The sequence below is a fragment of the Boleophthalmus pectinirostris genome, unplaced genomic scaffold, assembly GCF_026225935.1.
Source record: "Boleophthalmus pectinirostris isolate CB_2022bp ecotype Guang Dong unplaced genomic scaffold, ASM2622593v1 HiC_scaffold_2, whole genome shotgun sequence".
Classification (NCBI taxonomy): domain Eukaryota; kingdom Metazoa; phylum Chordata; class Actinopteri; order Gobiiformes; family Gobiidae; genus Boleophthalmus; species Boleophthalmus pectinirostris.
In genome coordinates, this window is record NW_026571152.1 from 30457493 (window position 1) to 30474209 (window position 16717).

At 39.8% G+C, this 16717-nt stretch overlaps 1 protein-coding gene and 1 pseudogene across 1 annotated transcript; both read right to left on the bottom strand.

Moving 5' to 3' along the window:
- Nucleotides 1-4480: 4480 nt before the first annotated feature.
- On the bottom strand, nucleotides 4481-4598 carry LOC129409575 (5S ribosomal RNA; annotated as a pseudogene).
- Nucleotides 4599-13779: 9181 nt separating this feature from the next.
- Nucleotides 13780-15771, bottom strand: fjx1 (four-jointed box kinase 1). Its single transcript, XM_020935271.2, has one exon. It carries the CDS (start codon nucleotides 15533-15535, stop codon nucleotides 14276-14278), a length of 1260 nt encoding a protein of 419 aa, XP_020790930.1. The 5' UTR covers nucleotides 15536-15771; the 3' UTR covers nucleotides 13780-14275.
- Nucleotides 15772-16717: the final 946 nt, after the last annotated feature.

A 16717-nucleotide genomic window follows, 5' to 3' on the forward strand; every position in this document is an offset into this window, starting at 1 on the left:
AGTTTTGTTCAGGAGAAGCTTCCTAATGCTCGTCGTTGTTCGCCTTTAAGTTTTCATCTTTCTTACCTTGATCGTTGTGGATAAATTCTTCATGGATAGAATATGTCCTTTGTCCACTATGTTAGATGAAGATTTAGTGATGGGGCAGATTTATGAAGCTGGTGGAAAATACATGAGACATTTCCACAGATATTTTGCCATAGAAAAGCCTTAATGTAAGTGACATTTACCCCACATCGCCGTACTTTCGGCTGTTGTGGAAAAGGTCTGTTCCAGGGCTGAAATAGTCCAAATGATTCTAGTGAGTTTAGAAACACAATGGAGTGCGTCCTGTATTACCACATGATATCACAAGGTGGAACAGAGAAGAACTCGCCTAAATATGCATAATTTATGTATTAAAACATGCGTGGATGAAACAAAGCACAATTTGAGGTATGTTTGTGATGAGGAAACATAACATAGATCAGAAAATAGAGTAATATGTGCCCTTTAATAGCTTTGTTATAACTTTTCACAATGAACCACGCTTTAAAATTCATACACAATACACAGCAGGGAAACACATAAGCAATTGAAATCAACGCTTCTTCTGCGTTGACATTTCACAGACAGAGCTGAGGGATGAAGCATAACAAATAGGATGGCATTAAGTGTTGAAGTTAATCAGGATTTATTTTTATGTACGCATTGACGGCTGTGACGCAAATCATATTAGAGGAAAAATACAGGGAATCCAAATTGAGGCTAAGCACTTCTTGTTTCAAAAAACACCTTAGTGGATTAATTTTAGATCCCCTGTACAAGTGCAAATCTGAACGTGGAAAAAGGCGTAACTGTGTAATGGAAAATGCTATATTAGGAACACTGATGTCTGGGTTAATGTAAGTTTTATTTTTATCTGGCATAAGCAAAACAGGAAAGAATTTTTGTTTTTGTAATCTCCAAGCGCGGCATCGCAGAGTGGACAGGAGCAGCGGTGTACTTATTAGACTTTGGGAGTGTGTATGATTTACTGTGACAGAACCCAATTGCACTGTCTGTATTGGAGACTTAAAACACACCGACCGTCCGTCCAGGGAAATCTCTTGTTCCATATACCGCTGCTGTAATGGATTTATTTGTAATCTCCCAGACTTTTAGATTTAGTCCTGTCCCAGTTTGTAGAAGCAGATGGGAAGCAGTGACAGGGGGCAAAGATAAATTATAGTATTCAGGGCTGAGCTACACATATAAATATCCAAAAATAAACAGTTTAGAGGATAAAGTAAAAGATTTCTGACCAGGTAACTTTGCATATGGGCCAAATGTGCTCTTTGTGTCCTTAATAAAGATTTATAATAATAATGACAACATGCATCATAGTTTGAGCCCAGTTTAGTCCCAGTGTAGACTTGCATGTGTCCTGTATCCTGTATTAGTCTAGGTTAATCCATGGTTTAGTCCGGTGTCAGTCCCAGATTTGTCTTAGTTTATTCCTTGTTTATTTGTGGTTTGGGCCCAAGTGTGAATGTGCCCTCAAGTAATGCACTCTGTATACTTGTTTACTTTGTTAAACTTAATTGTATCAGAAGTGATGTTGTTAAAACACGAATTCAAATACCTACTTGCATTATGACTTAGATTTAGACAGACTTTATTGATCTACAAGGGAAGTATAAATAAATAAGTAGCAGAAATAGCAAGAGACTGGTGTCAAATAAGGCATAATTAAATATTTAAGGGGAAATGAGAGGGGGAACTTACTTCCTGCTTACTTAACTGACTACATTAATACTTTTTAAAATCTTTGTTACTGTTTATTTACACGGATGTCTTTGAACTGTCTCTCTCAAACCCTGCATACAGTTTGTGGCTACGTCTTTGCAAAAGCACAATTTAGAGCTACCAGTTGCAGATGAAACTACATGGACGCAATTTTCCAAAACAATGATAAAAATAGAACCGCTCACCCAAATCCAGTATCACAGATATAATCTGTTGCCATTCTTTTCACTAAAGATATATGCCAAAGGTTCTTTTTTATAATGGAAAGCCAGCATTAACACGTTAGAGATTGAAGCAGTCTATTCTGGGCTATAACAGGTCGTGTAGTGTGACTTTTGGTTAGATCTCGTGACATGAACAGAATCAGCTGCTTTGTCTCTGTACTCTGCACTGCTGCCTGAGCTCCACATGATCAAATCTGACTGGGTCCTGCGTGACTACAGAAATAGTCACTTTAGTTAAAATCGCATTATGTAAGACGGTTTTCTAACATTTATGGAGACAGACAGGCACATGCCGAGGCCAGTGCAGAGAGGTAATTGGACTCAACATGTTTCGTCCTCTTCTAATTAACAGTGGAGCCCATTGTCTTATCTGTTTTAAACAAAGTGTGTGCAATATTTGTGTTTTAGATTCCATAAACATGAGCTGTCTGTCTCCCTAGATATGATGTAGAAATGAAATATTTATTTTATTGATGACAGATGTAATATTGTTTTATTTTTCATAACAGAAACATTGGACATGATGTCTAAGTTGTTTATATTCATAAAGCAGAATGAGCTTTACATGAGTCTCTCATTTGGGTTGACCATTCCAATGATGAAATCCAGTTGGCCCGTCCATATACTGAGAATGAGAAAAACATGTAGATGTCCATATATAGTTTAATGCGCTGGCAAGTCAGTTGTGATTTTAATTCCTTTTTTAAAAATTGTAAGAGCATAGGCTACATACAGTTCCTTTAGTGTTACTGTTTTTGAAAACCAAATTGAATGGCTTTCACGATGTATTGTTGGTGTTAAATCACAAAATTTTAGATGTGACGAATTCAATCCGCTTTATTAAAAAAGTGTCTAGGTATTAAAGATCCTGTATGATGCAAAATAGACTCTTTGATTTAAGTCACACATTATAACACAGACTTTTTTTATTAGTAAGGTACAAAGTCTGTGTTTCATCACCTCTTCTTCACTGCACCTGATGGTTATATGAGACCTCCAAATCTAACTCCAGCTGTCATTGGTTTTCCTTCCTCTTATTAGCTGTGGAATGCACTGTCTTGTCGCTTTTGTCTCTGTAACTCATTACCTTCTACTTATCTACAGGAAGGAGGGAAAAAAGACACCCAAAGGCCCTGACCTCCTTGCTCTGCCATAGTGTTTGGGACAAAGGCAGTCATTGTGGGTTCTCTGTGGGTGCACCCTAAGCTGGGACGTCCTGCCTGCACACGGCCACAGCCCCTCCAATGTAAGCCTCCTCTATAGCTTGTGTCCACTCAACTGTGACTAAATGACTCTCGCTGTAGTATGTGCTGCGTTTCATAATGAAATCTTTCAGTCATGCGCAGGAAGTTCCCCAGCACTTTGTAACCAGTGAAAGAATGCCAGTTATGTCCGAGCGTTCACACGTGGAGGGCCCTCTGGGAGATGAGAGCTGGGGCGGGTCAGCTGGTGTCTGCAGAGCCGCACTGCAGGGCTTGTTGACAAGAGGAGGAGATTTATAGCTGTAACCTTAGAATTAGGACTTCTTCTAGAATAAACTGAGGTAGCCTGAGAGTTGTACAAACAGGTTTACTTTACTTTACTACATAATCATTCATTTCTAAATTTAATTTTTTCTGTAGCTCATAAAGTAAAAGACTAAGATTATGTAAAATATAGGGACATTTTATTTTTAATTTGTAAATGCACTTTATTTACATAATGGACCTGGATCATAGCCCAAGTTAATGTTCTCATTCAATGCAACTTTCATTGTTTCCATAGGACCAGGAGAGTGAATGTACAGTATTTTAGCTTAAAGATTTCCCAATGCAAAATCACTACAACAAATAATTGGATTTTTTGCAGTTGTACCACCTTACCTTTATGTCAGTACAATGCATTTAGATGACATTAAAGGTCCTATATTACACAAAATAGACTCTGTGAGCTTTTAGTCATGTGGGAATCTTGTTAGCCCCTCAAAAATAGACCTAAAGTTGTGTTTTGTTTCATTCAGACATGTTTGAGTAACTCTTTATTGTTAGTCTTTCTACATCTCCCAAGCTCAAAATGCTCTGTTCCACCTTGAGAGAAGAAGTAAATTTGCAGGGTTTATGTGTTAAACATGTGTGACTGAAACAAAACACAACTCCAAGTATGATTTTGATAACAAAACAACATTATTAAAGCTCAGAAAGGTTTAATATGGGCCCTTTAAAGATGTACTACAACTGAAAAAGTGAATTAATCATTGCATTCATATAGCGCCTTTCAAGATACCCAGAGAGTTTTACAGTTCATTATTCATTCACTCAACACTCAGTGGTGGTAAACTACTGCTGTAACCACAGCTGCCCTGGGGCAGACTGACCAAAGCAAGGCTGCCAATCTGCCCATCGGCCGCTCCGACCACTACCATCACTCACGCACACACCACTTTCATACTAAGCAATGTGGGTGAAGTGTCTTGCGTAAGGACACAACAACAGTTTTTTACCACTGGCACCCCCCTGTGGCACCTGGAATTCTTAGTGGTCTCCTATCCAAGTACTACCCAGGCCCAGTCTTGCTTAGCTTCTGAGATCTGATGGGATCAGGCTTTGACAAGCCAGTATTTCCACAAAACGTGATATATTATTGCAAAAGAAATTAAAATCAGTCAACTGGACAAATAAGTTTTAAAGTGAAGACGTTTCACAGCTCATCAAAAACTTTTGTCCAGCTGATTGACTTGAATTTTTTGTTTTGAAACCTACCTGGACAACTGAAGGATAACACAAACTTTGATATTATAGTCAGAAAATATATTTTATTTCATCAACTCAACCAGAATCAGCGCTATAAACATTCCACTTCTTACAATTACACCATCTTACTCTGTGCTATTTCTCTTTTGCGTCATTGCATAAATAAAACATGCTGACTTATATTGGGCTCCGATGGGAGAATTTCCGTGTAGCGTTGTGAAACTGATCTGATGAGTCCTTGAACTCAACACTGGTCTGGTTTGGTCTAACATGTGTCTAGTGTAAATACTAAACACTGCATGGATGTTTTGCCATAATCTTCGAGTGAAAGTCCAGGGCAGTCACGTACAAAGTTTACGTGTGTGATTCATGAGTCTCGTTGAGCTTGCCTGGTCAAATATACAAATGACTAAACAATGAGTAGATCTGCTTTCAGTCATCTAAACAAGTTCTGTCAAATGGAGTGTGGAGTCATTTGTTCATGTGAGAGAGACATTGGTTTTGCCAAAGACTAAACCGTGATGGTAAATAGGTCACAGACATTCTGATTGGAAACAGTGCTACTATTCCAGTGTATGTTTGAATGTGGGATCTGGCCCAGCAGCATCTGTAAGTCCTCTCCCTTTATTACTCCGGTTTTCTCTCACCATCTGAAAACAGGTCCAATTATTTTAAAAGTCTCTAAATGGCTTTCAACTTTTCTCTTTCCATATCCATTAAAAATCTATTATGTTGTGAGATGCGAAGATTTACTGCTTAAACAGGTGGAGATGCAGGCTGCTTTATCCTTCCACAACATCCAATTTAATTTAATCACTCAGACAAAACAGCTCACACGTATTATAAAAGTTATAATACCACATTCATACTGTCACTGTAACTTATTTTCAGAAATGTAAAGCAGTGTTTCCCAAACTTTTTTTCAGGGGACCCATATTTTAAAAGTCACAAACCTTCGCAACCCAAGTCAATAGACATTATTTGTAAATCACAAAATAAAGGTGGATTTGACCATTATTGAACATTAATGAGGATATTTTATTATTGACTGAGTGATCGTGTCTCTCTGAACAATTAGTATTACTCAAGTTTTAAAACAATGAAAACCAGTCACTGAATCAGCAATAAAAGGTATTCATAAGCTGCCTATCTGGACATTAAATGTAGCCTGTTTTTTTTTTTCTTTTCAACATTCAATTGAACCAGCAATACTGGAACAAAATAACAAAAATATAAGAAATTATACAAAACATGTCTTAACATTTCAACATGTGTCAGAACTGTATAATGCAGATCAACATGCAGATCGTGACAAGGAGACCCCCCCAAAAAATATCTTGTTACCCACCTGAGGATCGCGACCCAGTCTTTGGGAAACAATGCTTTAAAGGCCCTATATTACACAAAATTGACACTTGTGAGCATTAAGCCATGTTGGAGTTACCTCCTCAAAACATACCTGGAGTTGTTTTGTTTCCTTCACACATGTTTGAGTAATCCTTTATTATCAGTCTGTCTACATCTCCAAAGCTCAAAATGCTCTATTTTCACCTTGTAATGTCATAAAGTGATAGTTTTAAAGTTAACAGCTACCCTTTATCTTTGTAGAGATTGGTAATTCCAGATCTGAAATCATCCAAATGATTCTAGTGAAGGTGTATGGAGTTTAAAAACACAGTGGAGTGTTTTCTGTTTGAGAGAAGAACTTAAAGCCTAAATATGCAGGACTTGTGTGTTAAACATGTGTGAATGAAACAAAAAAAAAAAAAAAGTTTCTGATAAGGAAACAGCATTATAGGATAGATCATAAATAAATAAATTACTTCCGGGAACTTTTTACTTTTCAAAAGTGCAATACTATCCCTTTAAGCCATTCGTCTAATTAAACTTCCCCTTACAAAATCTCATTCTTTGTCTTCTGCCTGGACATGTCGTTAATTATAAGAGGGCCTCAAGTTCAAGCCTCTGACAGCGGTTTTATGTACACAGCTGGCGTCTCCTCCGCTCGTGAGATTCCTGAACTCGGAAAGTGCAGTTGGTGTCCACGGAGACGATCCTCCCTTTTGCCTGCTCTGGAATGTTTGCTATCCCGACTGAGTGGAGAGATGGGTACCTGGGGTGAACGCTCCGACCTGCTCTGGCCCCTTCCGGCTGGGAAACGATTCGGACAAGAAAACAGAGACGGCAACTGCATTCTGAAAAGGAACACCGGTATATCTATGTGATGAGATTTACAAAATAATGTGACTAGGGCGCCTGGGGATTGTACAAGTTGCAATCATTAGAGCATGTCAGAAGTGTTGTGAAATTTTTGTAGCCCGTGGGTGCAAAATGACTGGGTGGGGGCGAGAGCGAGGCGAGGCAGGAAGCAAGAACATATGTGAATAGTTAAAAGGGTGATTCAGCAAACCTTTGATATCCACCATTAGAATGATTACAGCTTCCTGCTAAAATGTTTGGGTTTCCACAAAAAAACTACTAATTAGCCAAATGAGCGTTTCATTTTGGATTTAATTAACAAATGACATCGCAGGAGGTGGCTGGAAGACGGATGCTCAACTTCAAGGCCACAGATGTAGTTGATGGAGTGACTCTGCATGGAGAAAGGAGAAGAGGAATTATGGTGAAGTTTTGTACGCTATTAGTTGATTTAAAAAAAGAGATTTATACTGTTTTCTAAGTAATTAAGTTGGCTTATGTAATCGTTCATTTGAAGTGGTGTTTAATCAGCGTGCAGTGCATCTGATCTCCCAAAATCCAACATCTGTCATCTTGTTTGTTTTTAAGAAAATTATTGTGAAACCCTATTTTCTTCCACAAGACAACAATATTCAAGTTATTATGTTAGTGGCAAGTGTAACCAGTGGAGCTGAAGTGTCTTGACACAATGGAAAGGTCACAAAGGATACTGAGTGTCTGTCTTTAAAGGTGCACTGTGCAACTTTTCTTGACTTAAATGTTTCCATGGAGATGTTATTGCTTTGCCTGGAATGTTCCATTGTACGATATTAAACATCCATTTAGCATTTATTCATTACAGTGAGTCTGTCGCTCAAAATTACATGAATTCCTTCTGTGAAAAGGGGGGACTCTCCACAGATCTGAACTGTAATGTAGCATAGTGTTGTGGCCTGCATGTCTCCCTCGTGATAGATACAGTAGGTTTAATCTACACTGCGGAACATTCTAGATCTCCACCCCCCTTCCAGGTAGCAAGGCATTTCTGAATTGTACATATTGTGCTTAATTTAAAAAAAAAATTGGTTAACTGCATGCCTATAGCTATTGTACATGTATCTTTTTTTTTTTTTTTTTTTTTAAACTTTGTTTTTATTAAGTATAAGATATCACATATTGTATATCATAATCAATTATAAAGCTATTTACACACATATGTTAGAATGGACAAATGTACAAGTACATAGAGACTGAACAGTATAGGAAAAAAAACAATATTAGTAACAGAAACAATTATACATATACAATTATACTAAGAGATAAAAAGTATACTACTACTACTACTACTACTACTACTACTACTATAATAATAATAATAATAATAATAATAATAATAATAATAATAAAAAATAACATCGGCAATGATGCGGTCACTGTATCGAACCATTGTGGTGAAGAGGGAACTGAGTCGAAAGGCGAAGCTCTCGATTTACCGGTCAATCTTCGTTCCTCCCTTCACCTATGGTCATGAGCTCTGGGTAATGACCAAAAGGACAAGATCGGGTTGAAGAAAGTCTGGGAGTCCCTGCTTAGACTGCTGCCCCCGCGACCCGGCCCCGGATAAGCGGAAGAAAATGGATGGATGGAATAAATAAATAAACATAAATAAACATGCTAACCTTGCTATAATAATAGAGCAAACTTGTGACTCCATCTCTTAATGAAGAGCTCTCTATGAAGTCTCAGAGAATAAGTGATTTGCTCTGACAAATCTCTAAGTGGGCGGATCAGGGATTACATGTATCAATTTGAAGCCCAAGCTTGTGCGCAAATAAACGGAGAATGGTTATGTTTTATGGGCATCTAACTGTACCCCAAGGCTTGCCCTCTTTCTTATAATCATCTCACTTTCTTGCGGCCACTAAAATGAGTGGCTCTCTGGCATTTTTGTTTGGTAAGACCCCTGTTCTAGATAAAGCAATAGCATTTCCATGGAGACAAACAGGTGGCAGACTCTTCACTAGAAATGTTGCACCGTTAATCTTATGCTCCACTATCGTCCCATTTTCTTAGTAAATTCATTTTTGTTTTTTATTAGGTATGACCACTAAATAAAAATAGAAAGCAGACTTCCACTGGTAGCCATTCCTAAAGTTTGAACTGCCTTGTTAGTTGTTAAAAGTCTGTGTGACCCCATTAACAGCCAACAATAACAAAGCATGCTCTCCCATCTGCTTCTTCAATGGGAGTGGCCTGGTAGCTTCTTACAAGCTTACAAAGTGAATGCCCTTCTTGTGCCATGGATCGTGAATAGAACAGTCCTCTGTGCACATCGAGTTTCTGTGTCATTTTCACTGTAGTTTATGTAAATAAGTAAAGAATGTTTGTGATTTAAATGGAAATGTTTCGTGTAATGTTTAAATTAACTGGGAAAGGAGGCAGACAACATGAAATTGCTGCTGTTTCTGCTCTTTTATTTGCATGCATTTTTCATTTAAAGACGCTCTATCTGATTTTTACTTAAAAATGTGACAGAACTTAACTTTAAACAGTCCAAAGTTATTCCTGACTTACCTTGTGCATTCTGAACATCCTGATCATTCACTGTGATGAGTTTAACAGCACTTTTCACAACTCTCGGAGACAAGTGAGCAGTTTTGCAGCTGTGAGAGTAAAGCTAACAACAACTAAGCACGATAACGGCGATTATCAAACACTAAATGCTTTATAATTAGATGCAAATAGCAAGCAGCACATATATTATGATCATAAAAGTTAGTAAGTAATTTTTATTTATAGAACACCTTTCAGAGACATCAGCTCACAAGGGAGCCAGGCTGGTGCCACCTAGCGCCTCCGCTCAATTTCATTTCTCTCCAGCAAATAGGTCAGGAAGCAGAATACACTAGAAGGTTTGCAAAAACCCTAGAAATGCAAGTCCCGTCACCAGCCAATCAGCGAAGAGCCATACATTCTGTGTTGGCAGCGATTCCCGAGATCGAGGATTTAAAGCCAGAACAAAAAGAATGTTTGGTGAATTTTATCAAGGGGAAAGACGTTATTGCCCTTCTTCCTACGGGGTTTGGGAAAAGCTTAATATACCAGTTAGCCCTGTTAGCAGTGCATTACATACGTCACAACCAAATAGCAGCGATTGTTTAAATAAAAAAAAAAAAAGTACCTGCCTACCGTCGAGGAAACGAATTCTAACACTGTGAGGTCATACAGTTTCCACAAAATGAAACCGGCTGATGTATCAGGCTACTCACAAGGTGATTTACAGATTAAAAATATTCATATTAATAAAACAATACACACGGCAATTAAAACAGGTTTGCAAAAAGAGGCAAGTCTAAATTAGTTTTAAATGACTCAAGAGCTGCTTATACAATATATATGTACTAAAGGAATACATTTTTTGCTCAAATACATGGGAAAGAAATGAGTACAGGATTTTTTACTTCGTTACACTCATAAACAAATACATAAAGAAAGAAAAAAAGAGAGAAAAAAAGAATTTGGCACCACACGTCGGCTGCTTGGATCTGATGGTGCAGATGTGGGTAAGCTGTAGACATAGGGGGTGAGCGAACGGCGCGTATCCGTGAAGAGGAGGAGGCAGACTCACGTTTAGACATGCAAACCGCACTTTGGCTTTGTGTCTAATCCTCACTGTCGTAAATCTCTTCTTTGCAGTGTCGAGACGTGCCTGGAGCTCCACGGCCAGCTGCAGCACTGCCCTCCAGCATGGTAAAACACACACGCCAACCAGCGCATTAGCATACCCACTCGCCCCCTATAAAACGTCAATGTGCATATTGATCCCCAAAGCCCCTATTACAGCTGCAGTAGGCGCTTAGCTGGGTAAAGCCGCTAAGTTCAACGAGAATGTATGGCAGACGGGTTTGACTGTAGACAGAAGAGAGTATACAAAAACTAGACTATTTACTGCCACTGTCATGAGATGAATAACCAAAATAGAAAACAACTGATTCAATTGGCCCACTTTCATAAATGTGTTGCTAGAATGCGCGTATAATCCCCCCAAAGAATCTCTGATAACAAATACAGTGTGTCAGTGTGTGCACATTTTTCCTAAAACAAAACCAGGCTTTGAGGATGGTGCAATAGTAAACTACACTGCTTTTGTTTCAGTTGTTTTAGACCAGATCTAAACTTTTTTTTCCTAAATATTGAAACATAGATTGATGGTCAATACAGTGGATCATTCATATGGGGACAATTTAAATAGTTTTGACAGAGCAATTGAAACTTTGATATGAATTCATACCTTAATTTTAGGCCTATATCACAGTGCAATCTAATATTCTAGAGGTTGTATTTGTAGAATTACTTATACTGTATATAATACTGCTATGGTCAATTGGGCCAATTGAGCAGAAAGCCTGAGGACCAATAAAAAATGGTCTGAGGGCTGCGTTTGGCTCCTGGGCCATAGTTTAGACCAACGTCCTGGACTGTAATAATACATTTTCTTATAATGTAATGGGAATACATTTTTTAACTGTCACTAAGTGCCTTCCATAAATAATAATTACAAGCTGAGCAATGAAGTCCATGAGAGAGTTGATTAAAAATGTGGTCTGAAAGCCAGAGAGACTGAATATTTACTTTACATGTAGGACCCTAATGATGACAATTGGTTATAGCAGGTTAAGCATAAGTGAGCAGATCAGGAGAATAGTGGTTTTGTATTATGTGCCAAGTTTGTATTTTGCATCATGTAATGTCGTGTGCTTGAGAAAAAGTCAAACTTATACAACAAAATGAAATGAAAGACAAAACTAACAGAAGTATTGATTAGGGGTGTGCAGAAATATCCAGATATTGTTACATCATGAGAAATTTGTTAATGCAGTATTGGTGTCATGGGCTGCTCTATTGATATATCGTCAAGAGGATTTTTTTTGCAATTTTTGTGAAAGGAAGCTTGTTTATGCAATACACTTGACAAATTCACAGTTTTGATGATAAAAATAGATATATTTCATACTAACATTGTACATGTAGTGGTTTAAAGAAGAAATATTGTTGCTAAAATGTATTTGGTTCTTAAAAAAAAAAAGTAGCAGTAACAATCGCTGCTATTCGATTGTGACGTATGTAATGCGTGGAACACTCAGTGATGTCCAAGTAATTGCCGGCACAACAGCAAAAAAAGCAGAGAGTGAAAATCCTCGATCTCAGGAATCGTTGTCAACACAGAATGTATGGCTTTGTCTACATCCGTCTCGACCGCTTTGTTTACTGTTGTGCTGGGGTCCCAGGGACCCAGACAGGCACTCGAGTTTGACATCATGGCTTCACAGCTCTTCGCTGATTGGCCGGTGCAGTCTACAACTTCCAGGGTTCTTGCAAACCGTCTAGTGTATTCCGATTCCTGACCTAGTTGCTAGAGAGAAATGAAATTTAGCAGAGTCACTAGGTGGCTCCAGTCTGGCTAAAAAAAAACAGGCTATCATGTGCAAAATATCGATTATCACATGTATCGTGAGCCATGTATCGTGTATCGTACCGAATCGTGAGGTCCCCTGTGATTCCCAGCCCTACTATTGATAGGCTATAATGCTTGATGGATGCATTTGACATTCGGATCTAAAGAGCTTTGTCTAGACTTAAGAGTTGTAAATCGCTCACTTCAAATGAAGAAAGAGTTGGACCTCTCTAAAGAATTTGTTTTATCATAGACGTCCATCAGATGTGCTTGTAAATCTGCCTGAAGATGGAGTGAGGCACTCGGTGGAACTAATAAGAAAAGTATGTCTAAAAGGCTTTGAAGTGAAGGCATATTCGTCAAAATAATGAAGGTGGCTAGCTGCCGTTACTTCTACATGTACCTTACACTTTACTGTGGGATACTATTACAAGCTACACATGTGAACTACCCTCCTCAGAGACCAAGACGTTCATTAATTGCGGTTTTGCGGACATATTGAACCAATAACAGTTTGCAGTGTACGTTTGTTTTGGTAGCCCCGCGTTACCATCCGTCTCCTGGAGATTGGATATAGTAGTTAGCAAATGGTGAGAGCTCTTTTTACACAAATGATCCGGCGCGTCTTCTTTACTTCATCATTTAGAGTGGGATTGTTAGGGGAGCCTTGTTGGAGCTTGCCTGTGGCTGACAGAATAGCTCCTGGGGGAACATTGAGCCTCAGTAATATCCGACAATGAGGCAATGAAAGCAAAACACTCCAGACAGCTCCTACTAAATTCTGATGCACACTAATGAGGCAATACCTGATTTTTGTCCCCATTATATCCAATTATACATAGCAATACTTTATGCGTAACTCCCCTGGTGCTTATCTACAAAAATGTTGCTTTTTTGTGATATATTTTTCAAACTTACCCAAGTCTCAAACATCTGGATAGATGAAAACATTAGATATTTTCTGTACACGCAAAGCAGGTGTGAGACGGAGAGGCTTGTTTTTGTGTGGGACTAAGTATTCTCAGACCTCAGAACTGTCAGCACCAAATAATTCAGGATTGATACAAACGTCTAACTGTTACGTCATGTTAAAAACTTTTAAAATGGATTTTGCTGAATTAAACCTTTAGCTATCAGGATACGTTTGCTTATTTAGACAGAATTGTATTGATTTGTTTTACCCAATGTGTAAACCAACTAGTCCAATAACATCAATGATGGGATCTAAAAGCAGGTCATAAAGAGATTAACTATCTAGCCTGAATGACCCATTATGGAAATGTATGTACTGTAACACTGATGTATGGAAATCCCCAAACTGCATAACGTATATTTTTGCATATTGTGGAAAAATATTATTCTCTCAAAGCACGAAATAAACTGGAATGCTCATTGTTGAATAAAATAATACAACTTACCCAGCACAGAAGTTTTATGTCTTAAATTACTGTATTTATCAAAAGTTGGTGAGGAATGTTACAATGCATGTTAAATTAAAGGTGCTTCAAATGTACAAAAGCAGACAATATTTACAACTTAATTACAAAATATACACTAAATGTGGCTTTAAGGCTAAACACAGACTATAGAGTGCTTGAACTATCTGTGATAAAGTAACAGTGCAAAAATGTAAAGCCAGCAACAGAAATACATTAGTCAAGGGATAACTTAAGGCTAAGATTAACCAGTACAAGGCAGGTTCAAACGGATAAAAGCTTTTGCCCTTGCACCGAAATAAGACACAGAGTCTAAGGAATCCGTACTATGAGGCATACAGTGAAAATACAAAAAAGAGCTTACAAACACGTGTTCAGCTGTATCATGTATAAAGTAGGCATCTATTCACATGAGGTAGTTGCAGTGAAGACAGCTTGCGCAGGTGTATCGTGCGCAAAGGCGACGGAACACCTGCTTTCCATTGTTCACAGCTGGCTGTACTTTGCTTTGCAGTGCAATATGTGTCTGTGCAACGTGTCTATTCTGTCCTGGAGCAGCGCGGCGTGCTCGTCCGACAGGAAGCCCAAGTGAAAGTACAAAGGCTCGCTGTCTCGATAGAGCTCCACGAGCCTGGTCCGGGCGTCTCTGCGCCTGTGCAGCTCGGCCACGCGCTGCGCTGTCCTCCGCCTGAAGACGCACACAGAACTCAGCACAGTCTTGTGATATTTCTCCCACATGTCTAACACTCTGTATCCATGCACGAGTCCTGCCTCATTATCTATAAAAACCAAGTCTCCGCGAGGCGTTCTGAGCAGGTTGTTGGTGTCTCGCTCCATAATACGCGAGTCCCACTGCAGGCTGAACAGATTACTCACCAGCCTGTCAAAGTTCGCGGTCAAATAGTCCAAAATAATGAGGTCTGACCATTGCATGAGCTCCAGCAGCTCTGCTGCGCTTTGGTTCCACAGTTGTTTGAGGCTGGGGTGAAGCCCGCTGCTCTCCTGCCTCAGCGGGGCAGGTGTCACCACTCCGGTCAGGTTAGAAACCCACTGCGTGAGCGAGACCACGGCTCTTTCGCTCCACTGTAGCCCCTCCACGCGCGTCCTTACTGCCTGCCACTGCTCGCTGTCAGTACTAAGCTGGGACAGCACCAGAGGAGGCAGGTTCGTAATGCCCAACAGACAAGCGAGGTAATACGTCAGAGTTTCCCCTTGCACTTGATCCGCGTTGATGCCATAACGCACACAAGCTTTAGAACCGTCCTCAAAAGTGGCGAGCTGATTGGATATCCTCCCACAGCCAGTCTCTAGCTTCACAATGCGATATTCTCTGGCTTTCTCCCTCCACTCCCGCGCGTCCTCCTCCGTGAAGCCCACTGGAAGCAGCTCCTCTAACCGTTCGCTCCAGAATATCCCATCCTCCAGAGGGGAGCCTCCTAACTTGACCGGACCCCCTGTCCTCGCTGACCGTCTCTTGTTGTATCCATTCAGATGGTAATGACTGCTTCCTAACGTGTGATCCGTGACGTTGCGACCTCCCAAGTGAGCTTTCTGTGGTGCCACCGGGACAGCCAGCAACGCACGGAAACTTTTCGAGGAGAGGTCCGCAGGGAGAGCTCCCCCTGGTATTGTGAATCCCCTCTTGTGTCGCTCCAAGCGGCTCTCCAACGCGCTCCACACGTAAAACACGCTCCCGATGGCGCACATGAACAGCAGTGCCAAGAAGTTTGCGGAGACGAGCCTCATGGTGAAGGTGTAAAAAGACGAGAATCAGTCCACAGTGGAGCGGATGCGAGCGTCCCATTCAGCCCCATGGAGATCACACATGCTTTCAGACCAGTTCATGTCCGTTTTCTATAAATGTCCTTTAAGCGTAGAACGATAAAACAGAAAATCCACCTCCAGTGTGTCCATTATCTCCCTTTTATCCAAGCATCAACAGCCAAACGCACAGAGAGATGGTCTAATCTCCGTGCGTCTTCACCGGGCGCTGGGTGAACTGTGCTGGCGAGGAGGAGAGAGAGCGGTGTGACTCGTTGGAGAGTCACGTGACGCAAGTCCCGAGATGGTGGGCGGGTCGTGTGAAGGAGGGAGCGGGATGGTGTGCATGTGCATGTGTTCGTGTGGTACTTTTGCGCGCGCAACTATTATCATAATTGATATACCTAGGCAAGGGAGGATTTTTCCCCCTCAAAATTATGTCACTATTTTAAATAAATTATAATCTCTGCCGGTAACAGCAGAGATGCGCGCGTTAGTGGGGCAGAATAAGACAGAGATAAATTGGGTGCTGCGCCAGTGAGAGGAAACAGCGTTATTGGTGCGTAGCATTTCTGGGGCCCTGTGCTCTTTTAATTAATTATCTGTGAATGAATGCAGGCTGGAGGTTTTATAATATAGGCCTAACCTGTCAGATAGTTTAAGGTTTAGTCTAATTATAGCTCTCCAAAGAAGCGCACTGGGGATTAACTGCAAAGATCTATTGTATACAGTAAGATGAACTTTGAATTAAATGGACTCAAGTTTGCAAGTAGAAATATATCACAAATATCCACTGAAATCATTGCTAATGTTATCAATGTAATCTAAAATTTGGGAAGTTTTTCATTATAGCCTTATAAAAATGCAAAGGGAGACACATTTCTGTCACTGTCCCCACCAGATGCTGTCTGACAGATGCTTTCAAGTGTAATGATACGCTGAGGAGTTTGGCAGCAGGATTCTTTGCTGTCTCTATAGGCCCATCCAATAAATGGTTGACTTCATATAGCATATATCCTGAAAGCACGCATACATTTACATACGGCAGAGTGAGATGTCATGCTGGTTTTCTTCCCTTAGTTATGGCTAGGCCTGTCACAATAACACATTTTGAAGTTTGATACACTGCAAAATGAAATATAGATGATAAACATTAATATTGAAACT

Excerpts from the sequence above, each read along its gene's own strand:
- fjx1 (XM_020935271.2), bottom strand. The coding sequence starts at position 15,535 with ATGAGGCTCGTCTCCGCAAACTTCTTGGCACTGCTGTTCATGTGCGCC.